The 19,300-nt window shown below is 44.8% G+C and overlaps 1 protein-coding gene across 4 annotated transcripts; it reads right to left on the reverse strand.

Moving 5' to 3' along the window:
• Positions 1-4,331: 4,331 nt before the first annotated feature.
• On the reverse strand, positions 4,332-17,574 carry ZNF77 (zinc finger protein 77). 4 transcript variants are annotated; one of them, XM_045589048.1, is made up of 5 exons: positions 13,911-14,067; positions 12,579-12,732; positions 7,570-7,696; positions 6,338-6,527; positions 4,332-5,959 (listed from the first exon to the last, which is right to left on the reverse strand). In XM_045589048.1, exons 3-5 carry the CDS (start codon positions 7,691-7,693, stop codon positions 4,516-4,518), a joined length of 1,758 nt encoding a protein of 585 aa, XP_045445004.1. In that variant the 5' UTR covers positions 7,694-7,696; positions 12,579-12,732; positions 13,911-14,067; the 3' UTR covers positions 4,332-4,515. The 4 variants fall into 4 exon arrangements, with proteins under 4 accessions (XP_045445004.1, XP_036315699.1, XP_045445005.1 ...); XM_036459806.2 differs by lacking the exon at positions 12,579-12,732 and adding an exon at positions 13,604-13,606 and having other exon boundaries at positions 7,570-7,804; positions 13,911-14,066; XM_045589049.1 differs by lacking the exons at positions 12,579-12,732; positions 13,911-14,067 and adding an exon at positions 17,246-17,574.
• Positions 17,575-19,300: the final 1,726 nt, after the last annotated feature.

Raw genomic sequence — 19,300 nt, forward strand, 5'->3', positions numbered from 1 at the left:
ATGTGTATGAAATGGGCAATTGTGATTATTTGGTGAATGTCAGGGCCAGCCTGACAGGTGAACCGGGCTGAGGTAGGGAGATGGGAATTAAGAAAAGAAAGACAAGAAAGCGGGATCGGGAGGGCTGCGAGCCATTGACAGACTGCAGCAGCTTTACTAACTGCGCAATGCTTTAAAATAAATAAATAAATAAATAAATAAATAAATAAATAAATAAATAATATATATATATATATATATATATATATATAGTATATAGTATATAATTGATTTTTTAAATTTTTATTTAATTTTTTTAATTTTTATTTAATTTTATATTGTATATAATTGATTTTTTTAATGTTTATTTAATTTTTTTTTTCACAGAGGAAGTGAGAGGAGAGATAAAGTTAGAAACATCTATGAGAGAGAAACATTGATCAGCTGCCTCCTGCATACCCCCTACTGGGGATGTTCCCACAACCACAAAGTACATGCCCTTGACCGTAAATTAAACCTGGGACCTTTCAGTCAGCAGGCCTACGCTCTATCCACTGAGCCAAACTGGTTTCGGCACGCGCAATGCCTTTTATACACAAACACTGACTGGGAGGTCAGTTCTCTTAATCTCTAAGGGAGACATAAAGTAGGAAGGCAAATTCTCAGATAGCAAATCTCAGTAAATAGTTACAGACTTCTGGTAAGCCATGAAAGGTTACTCTCATTCTGCTGATAATTGGAAATCGCTATCCAAACAAGTCTGGGAACCCTGGTGTAGGTGGGGGACTGAATCTTATCAGTCCCTTCTGTCAGCTTACACCCTGTCTCCAACAAGTGAAGTATGAAAAAAAAAAAAAAAACCCGAACTTCCTAAGGAGAGACTTTACAAAGAAATATTACAAGGAGTGGGGAAAGGGGTCTGTGCACTCAGGGCAAGAACACTCTGACCATATGATATGCAAGTGTCTCAAGAGTTGGGCCAAATAGCAGCTGCTGCTGCTCCTCCTCCTCCTTCTCCTCCTCCTCCCCCTCCTCCCTCTCCTCCTCCTCGTTTTTTTTTTTTAGAGCAGAGTGAACAAATGCAGAAAGAACCAGGTGTGGTTGGGATGGCAGGTCCCTGAGACCCGCCTGTCCTCAGGAGGGCTGTTGTGTAGCGGCTTAGGTTGAGGGCAGGCCAGCTGCAGGGGGCTGGGGTAGGAGAGAAGCTACCAAAGTCTGGCCACCAGGCATTTGCTCTGCTTGGTCCGTGGAGATGAGCAGTTCAGCTCATCGACAATGAAGCATGGAAGGGGATTTGAGGCGCCTGCATCCAACCTGGACCAGCCTGGATAGAAAGGTGAAGGGGGTTCTTGCATCATGCCCTTTTCTAGAATAAATGGATTGGGGAGGGGGTAGTGCTTCTCACACCTTCCATGGATGTTACCAGAAGCACAGGTCTCAGGGAGGATTCAGCTCTGTCACCTGACACGTGTGAGCAGCCTGTGTCCAACTCAGCACTAAGTTTCCCCGTATTCAAGCCTCAGGTTTCAGATGTAAAGTGATTTTTTTTTAATTTTTTTTTTTTGCCCATTTTCCTTAGTAAGTAAGACTCTTAGTAGTAGACTCTCAGGTCTTTGTTGTCATGGGGTTGAACCACGGACATCTCTGGAAGAAACTGACTCAGTACATAAAATGTCCTCTCTCCTAGTATAATTTTGGGGCAAATACACTGAATTCCACATCTTTATGAGGTGGGTGGAGATAAGGATTAAAATGTTCATAAAAGTAGTAGTGAGCCTGGCTGGCGTAGCTCAGCGGTTAGCATCCACAGTTGGATTTCCAGCCAGGGCACATGCCTAGGTTGCCAGATTGATCCCTAGTGTGGGGCATGCAGGAGGCAGCCGATCAATGATTCTCACTCATCATTGATGCTTCTCTCGCCATCCATCTCTGAGATCATTAAAAAAAATACATATTTTTGAAAAGTGATAGTAAATAAATAAGTGGTAGATTCTTCCATTCAGGATGCAGTTTGTGACACCAGGTGATCCCACTTGCTGTTAGTAGCAGGCCATGAATTGATCTCCCTCCCCCTCCCCCCCTTTAGTTCCTATGTGTTCTTTCTTTCAGGTGGTTTCCACCACCTAAATTGCCTAATTTAATTTTTGTCCATCTAATGTGTGACCCAGAATCTCCTTGTGGTGACATATGAATTTTACTGATCAACATTGAGGCAGGTCATGTTGTTTAATCTTCTGTGAAATAATTTTAAGTCATTTGGTCACCTTTTATTGACTTATGTGTTTATTGATTTCTGATGTTTCCTTAGATGCTCTGGGCAGGAATCCTGTTTCATTTGCAGATACTGTATACATTTTCTCTGGAATATTGTTTATTTTTCACTCTTTTTAAAAAATATATATTTTATTGATTTTTCACAGAGAGAGAGAGGGATAGACAGTTAGAAACATTGATCAGCTGCCTCATGCACACACCCCCTCTGGGGATGTGCCCGCAACCACAGCACATGCCCTTGACCGGAACCGAACCCGGGACCCTTCACTCCGCAGGACGACGCTCTATCCACTGAGCCAAACCGGTTTCGGCATCTTTTCACTCTCTTTATTCTGTGCTAGTGAATAGTGTGTTCATGTGAATAGAAATGAATTTTTCTTTCTCTTCCATTGTAGCTTGTTCTTTCCCCCCTTACATTAGAAAACTCTCTATACTGGGAAGTTATAGAACACTTGACTCTAACTTGTTCTGAAAATGTTCTATTTAAATTTTCAGCAAGTTGGTTATGTTACATCAAGTCAATAAAAGGACCTTCATTGTCCCCTATGAATAACAATTTCTCATCCACTGTGTGTTACAATGTCCATCATTTCTCCCCTGGGGCTGTGCCTGCACTGGCAGAGACTCAGGTCCCACAGAGTCCAGTGTCAGTGACCTCTGTGGGTCCCTCCTCCAGCTGCATGTGCTGTCCCAGTTACTGATGTGACTTAAATGGCTTCATGTGTTTCTGGGAAAGTCCTTCCACCTTGTTCTGTAGAAATGTAGCTCTTTAGACATTTGCATTTTGTCATTTTAGTTTTAACAAGTAGTTTTCAAGAAGTTAAAAAACAACAAAAACCCTACTGAGTTTTAGACTTAATGGAAGTTTATTTGGGAGAGTTGCTATCATGGTGGCATTGAGTTTCCATTCAGAGAACATGCACCTTTTTCATGTCTGTCTTTATGCTTTGATGCCACTAAGTCTGTTTTACAATTTTTCATTATGATCACTGTATATCCTTCAGTAGACATTGTACTGGAAAAGCCTACAGTTGTCCTCCTTTCTCCTTTACTTTCGCACCGAATACTTCATTTCTGACACATTTGGCCACTAGATAAAGGAGCATTTCCACTCAAGAAGCAATTGAGTGCAGTCTAACTCAACTCTAACTCTCTGTCTACCTGGAGACAGGACATACATAATACCTTCAACAACACATTTTTTTTTAAAGTACATATGTTGTTACTTAATGTGATCAGTAGATCAGTGAGTAAAATAAATAAAAATAAATAAAACTACATAATTTCACATAAAAAAATAAAAACCACTTAATCTAATCACATCTGAAACTAATATAATATTGTATGTAGACTAATTTAAAAAACTTTTTACATTTAAAATATTTTAAGAACAAAATATAAAAGTAATAATATGTTTAACACTCAGAATTTACAAATATAAACAAAATTTTGCCATTTTATTTTAATTTTTTAAAATATATTTTTATTGATTTCAGAGAAGGGAGAGGGAGAGAGAGATAGAAAAGTCAATGGTGAGAGAGAATCACTGATTGGCTGTTTCCTGCATGCTCCAGACTGGGGATTGAGCCTGCAACCCGGGCATGTGCTTTGACCAGAATCAAACCATGACCTCCTGGTTCATAGGTCAATGCTCAACCACTGAAAAAATAAGGGGGGGGGGGTATGCCCAGCAATTCTTAACTGCACCCCCCCCCCCCCATTCCTTAAATGTTGTATGATATTTAGCAAATCACTTTGGCTTTCTGGGCCTGTTTTCCCAACTGCAAATTTGATTAAGAAAATCACTAAATTATGAAAAAGAAAAAAGTTCAAGATAATAAAATATATGTAGTATTTTAGGGACAAAGAGAAATATTTCTTGTCTCAAGTTTTCATATCAGCAATATGGACCAGAAATAACATTTATAATAACTAATTAAAATATTCCATTCCTGGTCTGAATTTTCATGTACAAAATAAGCGGAGTATTATATATCTGAAGATTTTTCCTCTTAAAATTTGTTGGGAATTTATAGTGTGCCTCTTGTGAAGAAGTAGGCCAAGTCATATATTTTTTTCTGAATATTTTTCCTTATTCTTTCCACCCATACAGTTTTATCTACAGTGTGTTCACACCACAAATTTTAAGGGAAGGATGAAGGCATCACATGGTTCTTGTATTCAGAGTGTCTGTTCGTTGTATGTCTTCACATGTGTCTGCAGATATCAAGATATGTGAAAATCTTCCCACACTGCTGACATTCAGATATTTTTTTCGCTGTGTGTTTTCACATGTTTTCGCAGGGATGTGGGATACCTAAAGGCTTTCCCACATTGCTGACATTCGTCAGGTTTTTCCCCAGTATGTGTCCTTGCATGTACTCGCAGGTTGTCAGGATACCTGAAGGTTTTCCCACACTCCTTACATTCATAAGGTTTCACCCCAGTGTGTGATCTCATATGTCCCTGAAGGGAGGAGAGACGACTAAAGGCTTTCCCACATTGCTGACACTCAAAGGGTTTCTCCCCACTGTGCATTCTCACGTGTATTCGAAGGGATGAGAGAAAACTATAGGATTTCCCACATTCTTTACATTCATAGGGTTTTACTCCATTGTGTATTCTCATGTGACCTTGAAAATGTTGAAGCTGCCTGAAAGTTTTCCCACACTCTTTACATTCATAGGATTTCTCCCCACTGTGTGTTCTCACATGTTTTTGAAGGTAAGAGTGACTAGTGAAGGCTTTGCCACACTGCTGACATTCATAGGGTCTCTCCCCAGTGTGTGTCCTCACGTGTACTCGCAGGGATGCAGCATACCTAAATGCTTTCCCACAGTGCTGACATTCACAGGGTCTCTCCCCAGTGTGTGTCCTCACGTGTACTTGCAGGTTTGCAGGAAACCTGAAAGCTTTACCACATTGCTGACATTCATAGGGTTTCACTCCACTGTGTGTTCTTACATGCCCTCGAAGGGAGGAGTGACGACTAAAGGTTTTCCCACAGTGCTGACATACATAGGGTCTCTCCCCACTGTGTGTTCTTGCATGTTCTTGCAGATTTGTGAAATACCTGTAGACTTTCCCACACTCCTTACATACATAGGGTTTCGCTCCACTGTGTGTTCTCATATGTCTTCTAAAGTACTTAAGACTACCGAAAGCTTTCCCACATGCCTTACACTCATAGGATCTCTCTCCAGTGTGAGTTCTCACATGTCCTGTAAGGTAGAAGTAATACATAAAGGCTTTTCCACATACTTTGCACACATGGATTTTCTGTCCACATGGACCTCTCACATGTCCCCGAAAGGATGAATGGCAGGTGAAAGCTTTTCCACATTTCTTACACTCAATAGAGTTTTTATTATTGAGACTCTTCACATATTTCTTAGATGCTCTCCCAGAATCCTGACATTTATAGGACTTCTCCACAAGATCAGTTCTCTCCTGAGTACTCAGGCATGAAACCAACCTGCAGGGTTGTCCACATTCCTCACATGGATGAGGCTCGTGTCCAATTGGAGATCTCTGATGATTTATAAGGAAAGAACAATCCATAAAGACTTTTCCACACTTAGTGCATTCACAGTGTTTCACTCCAGTGGTATGTCTCTCATCCACAGGAAGACCTGTGATCTGCTTCAGGGTGTCTTCACCTTGAATACCTTCCTTAGTTTCACAGACTCTCTCCACAAAATGATTTCTATTCAAAACAGGAAATACACTATTAGTGATTAAGGATCATAAATGTTTTCTTTATTAATGATTATTGATGGTTCTAATGACCACGTATTTATCATTTTTAATGCACCAGTATGTTTTTGGTACTGTCTGCATTATTCCATCATGGAACAAGCTTCTTGCTCTGGCTGAGCTAAAATAGGGCCATAACTTACATACAGGGTCTCCTGTTCACTGTTTCCATCTTAGTTCTGTTTCAGACATTCAATAGCTATATCACATTTATGAAAGTAGTGTCTTGTGAAAATTCTGAGTACCCTACTGATTAGCTAGCTAGGTTTGTACTTTTTCTTTAATTTCAAGTTAGTCTAACACTGCTGAGATCCCCTGTGCTTCTCACCTGAGATGCTGCTCTTGAGGTTGGTGTTCATCTGCAATGTTATAAACTGTAAAGTTTTCTCCAAAAACAGACCAGGAATCACTTCTTATGAATCTTAGTATTTTCTCTTCACTGAATAGTTCATTCTCCAAAGTATCCTGCCCAGGACATGATGCGTGGGTTTTAACTTGAGTTAAACAATCTGTAAGAACTAACAGCACAATTCAATTAAGTTCCTGGGGAAGAAATGGTGAAATAAAGAAAAGAACTATGTATGGATTTATTTTCATATACTTATCCAAAAGTATAAATGAATTCTATAAGGAAAAATAAGTTTGTAAGCAAAGAAAAACTCTAAGGACCTTTGCTATTTGAGACTTTGGTAGTAATAGAAAAGTGAGTCAAAATGGCAGCCTGACCACTAAGATACTATAAAAAAAGATAAAAGACCAACTAAAGATAAATATTATAAAAAATGTAAAGTAGGGAGGAACGCCAGAATGCATGTGCCCAAATGTTCCCTTTACAGGAGGAAATGCCAAAGTCTTCCCAAGTAAACGAGGATACATAAAAAGTCCAACAGGAATGCAGGGTAAATGTAAAACTTCACCCTCTCAAACACAGATTGAGTCATGTTTCTAACAGATTTGTCCAAATATCAATCCCTTATCCAGAATCTTTTCCTCCTGTGGGTTGCTGTTCTCTGGAGTTCTCAGACACAGAGGCCCTTAAATGAAGCCTTTCTTCACAGTCCCAGCTGCAATTAGGAGATTGATGGTGTGTTTGGCTGATGCCCTGCCCCAGGAGAAAAGGCCCTCATGATGGAGGATGGAGGGCAACATACAATCTATGAGAAGGCCCGTACTTGGGCTTCATGGCCAGCGATGATGTATAGTGTAAATTTAATTGTAGCATGACCATGACAAATATGTATTAATCACAGTGTGAGTTCAAGGGTGAGAACCATAAAACTGTTTTCACAGCAAACTGGAGACTGCACTCATTCTTATAAAAATTAGGGAGCCTCAAGGCTTGTTCAAGATAAATAAAAAGTCAATTTAATATATAAAACTTTTTTTCATTTGGTTCTAGTAGATATGTCCCATGAAGGCTTGGATTGCATCTGTCTTTTTCCCCCCCAACATATTGCCCTTCTTTGGGCCCAATTAAAAAAACAAACAAAACAAAAAAACAACAATTATAAGAAATACTTTTTCCTTAAAAGACTAAGTGAGAGATAAAGCCATCCTTACCCACTGAGGCCAGGTTCCTGAAGGTCTCCAGCATCACTTCTCTGTAGAGCTTCCTCTGAGCACCATCCAGCAAAGCCCACTCTTCCCTAGTGAAGCACACAGCCACATCCGCAAAGACCACCATGTCCTGAAACATCCCACACATTCTATTTCAACAAAGCACCTCTTTACCAGCATGTGCAAGAGGATGGGGGAGGTTGGAATGGAACTCAGTTCCTAGGACACTTAAGCTCATTTATAGTCAATAGTGGTAAGAGCTTGGAACCATGAAGCAAAGTACAAGAACAAGTGATATAAACTTATCATATACTAGAGACCTGGTGCACGAAATTCATGCTTGGGGGTGGGGTGTGTGTCCCTCAGCTCAGACTAAACCCTCTCCAATCTGGGACCCCTTGAGGGATGTCCAACATCCCTCTCATAATCCAGGACTACTGGCTCCCAACCGTCTGCCTGCCTGTCTGTCTGATTGCCCCTAACTGCTTCTGCTTGCCAGCCTGGTCAATGCCTAACTGCCCTCCCCTGCCTGCCTTCCTCTGCTGGCCTAATCTCTCCCAACTGCCCTCCCCTGCTGGCCCAGTCACCCCTAACTGCTCTCCCCTGCTGGCCTGATCACCCACAACAGCCCCCTCCTTCCGCTGGCCATCATGTGTCCACATTTGGGGGGTGGGGGTGGCGGCCATATTGCACCTTACCTCTTTATTATATAGGATAATAAAAGTGTATACAAATTGTCCCCGCAATCAGGAGTTTCTCTGGCAGTTTGACCAGGAGGTGTGGCTGGCCAGCAGCCAGCAGCTGCTAGGGACTCTACCAGTGCACAAATTTCATGCACTGGGCCTCTAGTCCATACATAATTTTTTTTTTAATTGCTTTTACTGTTATTTAGCAGATTCTGAGTATGTTAAAGACTGAAAAAGAGTCCTGGCTGGTTTTGCTCAGTGGCTAAAGCATCAGCTCATGGACCTTAGGGTCTCAGGTTCAATTCCAGTCAAGGGCACATGCCCCAGTTGCAGGCCTGATCCCCAGTAGGGGGTATGCAGGAGGCAGCCTATCAATGGTTCTCTCTAATCAGTGATGTTTCTATCTTTCCCTCTCTGAAATCAATATATATTTATATATTTATATATTTATATTTTTAATCAATAGGAAAAATATCCTGGGGTGAGGATTAAAAAAATACTGAAAATGAAATCATCGTTCAGATAATGAAGAATCAAATAGTACTTGGCTTGCTCAAAAGTTATTGTCAGCTCCAAGACCTGGAACCAGAATGTCAGACAGTCATGAACACTGAGATTTCCAGCGCTGCTTGATCTGAACAGCTTTTACTTTATAAATCAGCAATGTTGTGGAGCCTGGTCTAGTCCACTCATATCGGACAGAGGCAGAGACACAACCCCTGCCCTGATGAGGTGGACACTGGGCATACGTGTAGGCTAAGCCTGGGGCCTGGCACACTGTTGGGTAAAGGGGAACTTGGTTCCTGAAGAAATTTTCAAGCCAGCAGGGCCTCGCAAATAAACAACTGAGTGCCTGGAATTTGAGAAAAATCGTCCCACAAAGAAGAATTACTGAGGGGTCTAACGGGAATAGAGCTAAAGGCAACTTTAACAGAGAGAAAAAAACTACCTAATGAGTATTTTAGAGCAATGTTGGGTTGGATGACATAACACCAATAAAATAATGGGCAAAAAATTTTTTTTAAATTTGAAATTTTTAAAAACTGTGTTCTCTCAAAATCTAAAAAAATACACACACCAAACCCCACACACACACACACACACACACACAAAACCAAACCCACAACTGTATAAGGTATAGAAAAGGCAACACTACATCAACCAGGGTTACAAACAGAATTTGCTAATCACATACCCAATTCCAGACATAAATACATATAGAAAACTCATAGGACCACAATTTTTAAAAAGGCAACAAGACAAATGATATAATTAAAGAATGTGAGTAGATACTTCTTAAAAGGAAAAATTCATATGGCCAATAAGCACCAAAGGATTCTAGCCATTAGTCATCAAGAAAATTCAAGTCAAAGCTAAAGCAGGTATCTGTTCACACTACCAAGCTGGCTATGAAGACAGAGCAGTACTGGTGAGGATGTGAAGTCAGAACCCGCACACACAGCGTATGGGAAGGAAAGTGGTGAAGCCACTTTGGAACACAGCCCAGCAGTTCCTCAAAATGACAACATGGTTACCACAAAACACAGCAATTCTACTCCTGTGCTACGATGGCATAATGGCTACAAATATAGGAATTTTTATGCTCCATTATAATCTTATGAGACCATTCTCATATATGCAGTCCATCCTTGACTGAAATGTTATTTGGCACATGATTGTACTAGTTTTGTGTTGACATTTATTTTTCCTTCTCTTGGTTATGTAAATAAACACTGACTATAATTACTCCAAGTGCATATACATTTTTGGGGGATACCTTAAGACAGTGTTTCCCAAACTTCTCTCATGATGAGAATCACCTGTTGGAGTTGTTAAACTACAGATTCCTGAATCCCAACTAAGAAGTGCTAAACTAGAATTTTTTGGGAACATATAGGTAAAATTGTATACTTAATTAGTGCTCTAAGACAGCTCTGTTTGTTTGGGAAACACTGCAGAGAAAAGAAGAGGCAGGTGCTAACACGAGTAACTTATAATAACTTGTAGCCATGTGGCAGGTGCGCTTGTTAAAAGCAGCAAATAACTAATGGGCCCACCTGTCTAAACAATAACATTCCTTTCAGGTGATAGGAACTCTCTATCCCTCTCTCTTCCTCTCTGTAAAAATCAAATATATGTTAAAAAAAAAAAATCTTATCATTGGGACAGCATGGATGGACATAGAGGGTATTATGCTAAGTGAAATGTCAGTGAAAGATAAATACCACATCATTTCACTTGTATGTGGAATCTAAAGAACAATATAAATGAACAAACAAAACAGAAACAGAGTCATATAGGGAGAGAACAGACTGAGGGTTGCCAGAGGGGAGGGGGTTGGACTGGGTGAAAAAGGTGAAGGGATTGAGAAGTACGGACTAGTAGCTACAAAAGAGTCATTGGAATGTACAGTACAGCATAGGAAATATAGTCAATAGTCTACACTGATAAAGGAGAAATATGCAAATTGACCATCACTTCATGATGCCACCAGCCAATCAGGAGTGAGTATGCAAATTAACCCAACAAAGATGCCCTCACCCCACCCCCCAAGCCACTCCAGGCCTCTGGGCAGCACACATGCAGGCACCTGCTAGGAGGAGGTGGGGGGGGGGGGGGGGGAGCTACAGGAGCTATGCTCCAGTTGAAGACTGAAGGCTCCAGCCAGAAAGAAGATGGAAGGCGGTGGCCAGAGGGAAGGCCTAAGTCCTAGGTACCAGAGGAAAACTGGCAGCCAGGGGAAGGAAGGCTTATTGCACGACTCTGTGCAACGGGCCTCTAGTATTGTAATCTGTGGAGCCAGTTGGGTGCTGGAAATTTCAGGGAGAACCGTTTATAAAGTGTATGATTGTCTAACCACTATGTTGTATACCCTAAAGCAATAAAAAATAATATTGACTGTAAACTGTAATTTTAAAAATGTTTAAAATCTATTTCAGAAAAAATAAAATATTTTATAAAAATAAAATATTCAGTTCCATGTACAGTGACAGGAAGAAAATTACATTTTATTTTATTTTAGTCCAAAGCCCATGCCAGACCCAGGACCAGTGAAATCTCTGGGGTGGGACAAAGGCATTATTAGCTTTTTGTTATTGATGTTAATCCTCACTGGAGGATATTTTTTCCACTGACTTTTTTTTTTTTTTTTTTTTTTTTTTTTTTTAAGAGAGAGAGTGGAAGGGAGGAGGAGAGATAGAAACATCTCTGTGAAAGAGACACATCAATTGGTTGCCTCCCACACACACCCTGACCAGGGCCAGGGATTGAGCCTGCAAATGAGGAACATGCCCTTGACTGGAATCAAACCCAGGACCCTTCAGTTTGAGAGCCAATGCTCTATCCACTGAGCCAAAATGGGCGTGAAAATAACATTTTAAAAGATACCACTTAGTCAGTTTCCTTCTCCCTAGGTGCCCAGGTGCCCCACCTGCCTCTGCCATCAACTGTCAAGGACTGGGTGAGTGGCAACAAGAATCAAGATGGAACTGGAAGCATTGTATTCTATTTCTAGAGATTAAAGTTTCTGGAAATTTCCTGGTTTCCTTTTAATATAGGATGGAAATGGTGACCTCAAAGTCACCTTAATAGAAATTCTATCCTCTCCAGGAAAACAAAGGGAAGAGTGGCCCAGTGTGAGCCAGCTCAGAGCCACAGCCTGCTTCCCACCGTGCACATGGGAACACAAACACCTTCACCTTTCGAGCTGGCAGCCAGGCTCTCTCTGCTGACAGGCAGTCCAGGATGGCCCACCCCATCCAGGAAAGGAGTTCCAGGCCCCTGGAAATCAAACTGTGGATCCCATATACCCTTCCCTCCCTCGGTTGTGGTTGTGGGGTGGGCCGTGGGGAAACGCCCTCTCCAGGGCCTCAGTGCTTACCAAGGACGTAAGCATTAAGATCTGACCCAAGTTAACTCTCAGACTCATCAATTTCCCTCCAACAGTAAAATCCAAAGATTCACTCCCTAAGTTTGACCTTCCCAGTCTTACTCAGTTTGCACAAATCATACTTAACTCCAGCAACTCTGTGAATGATGCCAAACCAGCCATTACAAGTCACAATTCACAAAACTTGCACTAATCTTTAACATCAAGTGCCACAGACTGTGCACCCTGAATGGAAGAGTCACTGATTTTTATGAATCTTTTTCATGTAGATCTCCACCAACCCTGTATGAAGATGTGAAACTGCATTTCCCCCACAATCTGAATAAAAGAGAGGACGCTTATTGTATCTGAAACACTTTTCCTCAGAGGCATCTCCGGTTAAGTGGGGGAATAATATGAGTCAGCAGGACAGACAAAGACCCAAGACGCTTACCTACCCTCACTACCAGGAAGAAGCGAGGCAAATCTGCCAAAGCCTGGGGCGGGCACAGAAGAGGTGTGCAGGTGCCGGGTCACAGAGCTGACTCAGTCCCTCTGACCCTGTTCTGGAAACATCCACGACGGTGAAAGGAACCATCCCAGCCGTTTGTCCTGGGAAAAGGCCCATGGCAGGAACCCTGACTTACATAAGACTCTCAGATGTCTCCCACCTCTACCTCTGACAAAGCCAGAGGCAGACACCCCACATCCGGTTCTCTGGGTCCTACATTGGGCCGCACTGTTCCTCCAAGCAGAGCTTCGTTGAGCTTCTCTCCTAACCCCAGAACCCTGAACTCAGGCCTGTCCCCAGCTTTAGCCCACGGACACCCTCTCCTGAGAACACACTGGCGTCCGGGACCTGCTCTCCCAACATCTGTTAACTCCTCTCTCTAAATGCAAAACTCGGAAAGCCCTGCTTTGAGACCCTGGTAGGGGTGTCGAACTCAATCAGAGAAGGGGCCAAAATCTAAAATCCAGCCTAAATCGCGGGCCGAATGGTTTACTGAACAGTCATAAACTGTCATTGTGATGGAAACGCAGCGGAGTGCAGTGATGACAGCGAGGTGCGGGCCACATTGCAAGGCCTTGCGGGACGGATTTGGCCCGCGGGCCTTGTGTTTGACTCATGTGCCTGGTAGATGGCCTGGCCTGCGAGGCCTCCCTGCTGCACAGCCTGGGCCCCACAGCAGTCCCCTCTCCCCACCCTGTGCGGTAACTTTTGAATGAAAATCTCTTCTTACAAAGCCTGGGTTTTTTCAGACTTCACAGGCTTGTCCTAGTGATCACAATTTCCCGTCTTTTTTGTCCAAGCTTTACTAGTTACTGTCGTCCTGACAGGCGCAGGCATCGCCCCTCCCTGTCCGGACCAAAGCCCGCTGACCCGCGCCGGGATGCGCGGCCGCAGGGTGGCAGCGCGGTCAGGCCGCCTCCCGCTCAGCCTCGGCCGCGGAGCAGAAAGGCCGTCTCCCTGGGGGCGGGCACGGCTCTGAGGCCAGCCTTGTCCCCAGGCACAGTCTGAACCGAGTCCGATCTGTTATCTGTCAGTGCGGGCTCGGTCCTCCCACCGCGTCCATCCCGCCCCGCCCCCGCCCGCCCGCGAGAGCGGCGTCCGGTCCTTCCTCGGTCCCCAGCTCGGCCACGGCCTCGGAGCCGGGACACGACGCCGGCCCTCCCCGCACCGAGAAAGGGCACTCGGAAGGATTGGGGGAACGGGGGGACGCGCGGCGTGCAGCCGGTTTCGGCCGGTTCGAACCAACACATCCCGGCCTCGGCCCGCTGCGCGCACTCACCATCTCGCGACCGCGCCCCGGGCTCTCGGGGCGCCGCCCTCTCCGCGGCTCCGCAGCCGGGGGAAGAGGGACCAGGTGACCGGACACCCCGGCCCCGCGCGCAGGAGGGGAGCGCCCGCCTCCGGAGTGAGCGCGCGGCTCCCCGCTGACTGGGCACGCGACGTATTGGACGGAACTCCAGGCTGCCCCTTCCTGAGGACTCTGACTGGGCTAACCCCGTCACGCCACCAGACCATAATTGGACCGTTCTTGAGACCCGCCCCCTTCCCAAGTCTTGATTGGGCAGTCCCTCACCCGCTCCTGTCGGCCCCGCCCCAATCTCCCCTCGTTGGACAGTCACAGACAGGGCCTGAGGGTCTCAGGTGTGGTTGTGGGCTTCAGCCTTCCCTGCTCAGCCCAGCCTGGCATTCAGTCTCCTCTCCGCAGCCCCTGTGAGCCTTAGCCCTTCCCCTGGCTAGTCCCTGACCCCTCACACAGCCAGAAACAACGGCCATCCCGTGACTAAGGGCCACAAGGCTTGAGTTTTTGTTAAGCTAAAGAGAAAATCATGGCCCTAACCTAAGGTGACCAAATGTTAACATTGGTAAAGTGGGACACCATTGACGGGGGGGGAGGGAGGGGGCGGTTCTTGATTAAAAATTTGGTCTATATGGAGCAACAAAAATTTTCCTAGAACGCAAACATAGTATTGTAATATATATATTTTTTAATTCATAAGTACAATTGGTGCGTGTCACAGATGGGACCTCTAGGATGGAGGAAGACAGAGCTCATTGAAATATGGCAGCACTCATACTAGGGTAAAAACTGCTGTTTGAATTTTAATCTTGCTATCTGACTTCGACCTTCAATTACTTGCTTGAACAATAGGGTAGTTGCAGGAGATTGACTCCCACTGACTCAGTAGCTTCAGGGGTAGAAACTGTAGATAACCTTTAGTTCTGCTTTTGTATTATGGGCAAGATAGGGCCACATTCCAGTGTCAAGCAGGGTGTGACTGGGAACCTACCCTGCGGGCTGTCCCCAGTCTTTAGAATTTAGTCCTGAGGGGCCAATCAGGGTTAGCCGAGGCAGTGACATCACCGACCTGAGTAAAACCCCTGGTTTGGGTGAAATTCGCTCTCTACCGCCATGCTGCCGGCGTGAGTGGGACAGCCCATGCTAGCATGGAGATGGCTCTTTTGTTTATTGCATCGGACTCGGCTCCCTGGTGGTCCTTGGGGATCATGACTGGAATCCCCAGCCAGGACCATGAGGGACCCCCATTCCGAAGAGCCTGACTGGCCGCGGTAGGTGTGTGTTTGTCTGTGTTTTTGTGTGAGCGCTCTGGAGGGACTGCCCCTCCATCGGGGCTCTTACCTGGGTGTTTACCGGCTGCTGCGTCAGCCATGGTTTGAGTCCAGATTCGAATCTGTAATAAATTCTAGCATGCTTAATCAAATTGGCTCCGGTGGTCCATCTCTTGGGGACTCGCTTTGTAACACTCATGGGCCAAATTGCACTTTAGCAATAACAGGAATGGGAGCAGTGCTCCAGCCTCGGATTCCATTTATAATGGTGACAAGGAAAAAATCCTGCTGCGCGCCCAGCATGAGTCTGGTGGATCAGCTCCAAGAGTTGTCACTGTGACAGCCCACACAGACCCAAGATAGTCTCAGAGCATCTGAAGCAGGCATCCAGAACACTAGAAGAAAAAAGCTCTTATTTCTGAGGATTATATGAAAAGAATAAATCAGGCTCTGACTGGTATGGCTCTGTGGGTAAAATGTGGGAGAACATCTCTCTCATGTTGATGTTCTCTCCCTCCCTCCCACTCTCTCTTTAAAAAAAAAAAAAAAAAAAAATCAATGGAGCCCTAGCTGGTTTAGCTCAGTGGATAGGTAGGGGTGTCGAACTCAATCAGAGAAGGGGCCAAAATCTAAAATCCAGCCTAAATCGCGGGCCGAATGGTTTACTGAACAGTCATAAACTGTCATTGTGATGGAAACGCAGCGGAGTGCAGTGATGACAGCGCGGTGCGGGCCACATTGCAAGGCCTGGCGGGACGGATTTGGCCCGCGGGCCTTGTGTTTGACACATGTGGGATAGAGCATCAGCCTGTGGACTGAAGGATCCTGGGTTCAGTTCCGGTCAAGGGCACTTGCTCGGGTTGCAGGCTCCATCCCCAGTAGGGGTTGTGCAGGAGGCAGCCAAGCTATGATATTTCCCTCTCATCAGTGTTTTGATCTCTCTATCCCTCTTCTTTCCTCTCTTTCTAGAAAAAAATAAAGGGGGGGAGGGAGTAAATAACCACATAGCAGATGCATCAAGGATTTGAAGTATCCTTAAAACAGTGGCTTCCGGCCAGTCAGCATGGCTCAGTGGTTGAACATCTACCTATGAACCAGGAGGTCATGGCACATGCCTGGGTTTCAGGTTCGATCCCCAGTGGGGGGCATGCAGAAGGCAGACAATTAATGATTCTCATCATTGATGTTTCTATCTCTCCCTCTCCCTTCCTCTCTGAAATAAAAATATATTTTAAAAACAAACAAAAACGAGTGGGTTCTAGAGAAATCTTTATGGTAATGAACAGATTTTGGTGGCAGCGTGCATAAATCTATCAGGGGTCTTCAAACTACGGCCTGCGGGCCGAGGAGTCTGATCCGGCCCGCCAGGTTTTTTGGGCAGTGAGCGCAGCCGAGGTGTTACAGTAGGAATTAGTAGTTCATATAGTCCGGCCCTCCAGTTCTCTGAGGGACCGTGATCTGGCCCCCACTTTAAAAAGTTTGAGGACCCCTGATACATCATAAAATAGCACCACACACACACACGTACACACACAGTTGCACGTAAAACTGCCAAAATACGAATAAACCATTTAGATTGAACCAATGTTGACCTCCTGTTCTTTTGTTTTTAAATAGTTTATTGATTTTTAGAGAGAGAACATCGATAGAAGACGTGAGAGAGATATCAATCAGCTGGCTCCTGCAGATCTGCTGGGAATGAGGTCTGAGACCTGGGCATGTGCCCAGACTGGGAGCCACACTGGCCCGGGCTCTATCTCTGACCCAGGAGCCGGGACCCTGCCCCTGGGCAGCGGGAGGACACCCCGGTCAGGACCCGCGGCCCCCAGACGGGGACAGGCTAGGGCGCTGGGACTTCCCCCCCAAGGCAGAAGGCGCACTCCGGCCGGGACAGCGACCTCCCCCGGGGGAAGGGACAGGACGCCGAGCAGAGGAAGGAGACTCGGTTTGGGACCCGGAGGTTAGGGATGGCGCGCGGGGACCCAAGCCCACAGCCGCTTCCAGACGATTATGCCGGTCAAACCAGCCCCGGCCCCGCGCACTCAACGCCTCCCGATCGTTTCCCAATACGGTTCCTGCGCGTCTTCTCCGCGGCCCCGCGATTCGACCTGTGAGAGCGACGTCCACGCCGCCAGCGCGCCCGCCTCCGGCCCTGATTGGAAGATGCTCGGAGCCCCTCACCCTGATTGGTCAGTTCTCTGAAACCCGCTCCTTCTCCGTCATTGGACAATTCTCCCAGGCGCCCTCCTTCTCCATGACTCTGATTGGACAATCCAGCCTCCGGCCTCAGCGCCGCGGCCCGCCTCGAGTCCTGCTCTTGGGCCGGAAATCCTGACTCAGTCTCTCGGCGGAGCGCCCCGGGCCGGAGCCTGGACGGGACAGGAGGGTCTAGTGACCTGCGGCAGCAGGGGTCGTCCGGCGACAAAGTCACCGTTAATCTGTGCCCGTCTTTTAAGAACAAACCTCTCAATAGTGACGTCATAAAGCAAGGCTGGGTTGTGCTTGGGTTTGACCTTTGACACAGAACTCCCCCTCCCCCCGACTTCCTCCCCTAACTCAAAATCAGCAGCCCGGGGCCCAGGGTCTGCTCCGTGCGAAGCAGGGCTCTGTGTTCCCAGACTGCACGCAGAACTCGTTTCAGTACAGCCACCGGTGTGAGGTGTTAGAATTCCCGGGTGTGCATTTCACACTGCTAAGAAATGTCTTTTGGGTCAATTACTGTCTACAGAATTTTGAAATATAAAAGGCTGTGATATTCCTAAGGTATTTGCATTCCTATTTTAACCGATTTAAGAAAAGACTAAAAAAGCCTAAATAAATTTGGGTTGGACCTGAAACTCATAATACGATATTTAAATTGATGTGAAATACCTAGCACATGTCCTATGAATGCTCATTTCAAAAATACCGGCTGGCAGTGGATAGAGTATAAATATAAATTCCAATATGTCTCGGGTTATCCTTGCCTTAACAAATATCCTCTAATATTAAAAAAAAATTCCAATATGACCATTTTTTTATGAACATAATTATAAAAATGTATTTGCTAAGGTCTGCAAAAAACGTTTTAATCATTTTCATAAGATTAGTGTAGAGTGGAACAAATTTAGCAATGGTTTCCCACCCTGGCCAGGTAGCTAAGTAGTTAGAGCATTATCCAGCTATGCCAAGGTTGTGGGTTCCATCTCCCATCAGGACACATATAGAAAGCAACCAATGAATGTATAAATGGGTGGAACAACAAAATATTATACTTTCAAAGACTTCTGGATGTTCTAAATCTGTATGCTCCTAGTAACTTGGCCTTAAAATACTATAAACAACAACAAAAGACATAAAGGAGCAGCCTTATATGCATAATCCATGGATACAGATAATAGTGTGAGGGGGAGAGGGTGCAAAATAGAGGAGCCAATGGGGGGAAAAGGGAATATCTATAATACTTTGAACAATAAAGACAAAAGAAGAAGAAGCTGTAAAATTCACAGTCAAAATGGAAGATTGGGGAACAAAATTTGTTACCAACAGTGTCTTTTGAGTTTCCTCAGAGCTTGATCTAATGGACTTACATGAAACTCTTAAACCAACAATTAGAAAATACACATCCAGCCGTGGCTGGTGTGGCTTACTAGTAGATGGTTGAATGCCGACCCATCAATCTAAAGCAGTGGTGCTCAACCTTTCTAATGCCTTGACCCTTTAAGAGATATCAATGATGAGAGCGAATCATTGATTGGCCGCCTCCCGCATGCCCCGGGCTGCTGATTTTGAGTTAGGGGAGGAAGTCGGGGGGAGGGGGAGTTCTGTGTCAAAGGTCAAACCCAAGCACAACCCAGCCTTGCTTTATGACGTCACTATGTTCCTCTTGTTGTGGTGACCCCCAACCATAAGATTATTTTGTTGCTACTTCATAACTTAATTTCACGACCCACAGGTTGAGAACCGCTGCTGTAGAGCCTAAGATAATCGGAAAACACAGATATTTACATTATGATTCATTAACAGTAATAAAATTACAGTTATTGTTCAGAATTGATAACTTCATACTATAGTATACAGAAATCAATTCAGAGTGGACTTGAATGGAAGATTATAAAATTT

This window comes from Pipistrellus kuhlii, unplaced genomic scaffold (assembly GCF_014108245.1).
Source record: "Pipistrellus kuhlii isolate mPipKuh1 unplaced genomic scaffold, mPipKuh1.p scaffold_m20_p_30, whole genome shotgun sequence".
Classification (NCBI taxonomy): domain Eukaryota; kingdom Metazoa; phylum Chordata; class Mammalia; order Chiroptera; family Vespertilionidae; genus Pipistrellus; species Pipistrellus kuhlii.

What these genes read in the sequence shown, in the direction of transcription:
- ZNF77 (XM_036459806.2), bottom strand. Translation starts at nt 7,714, where the DNA reads ATGTGTGGGATGTTTCAGGACATGGTGGTCTTTGCGGATGTGGCTGTG. An exon ending in CAGGAACCTGGCCTCAGTGG is followed by an intron (nt 6,528 to 7,569) that starts GTAAGGATGGCT and finishes TTGTGCTGTTAG; the next exon opens with TTCTTACAGATTGTTTAACT. An exon ending in CCTCAAGAGCAGCATCTCAG is followed by an intron (nt 5,960 to 6,337) that starts GTGAGAAGCACA and finishes TGTTTTGAATAG; the next exon opens with AAATCATTTTGTGGAGAGAG.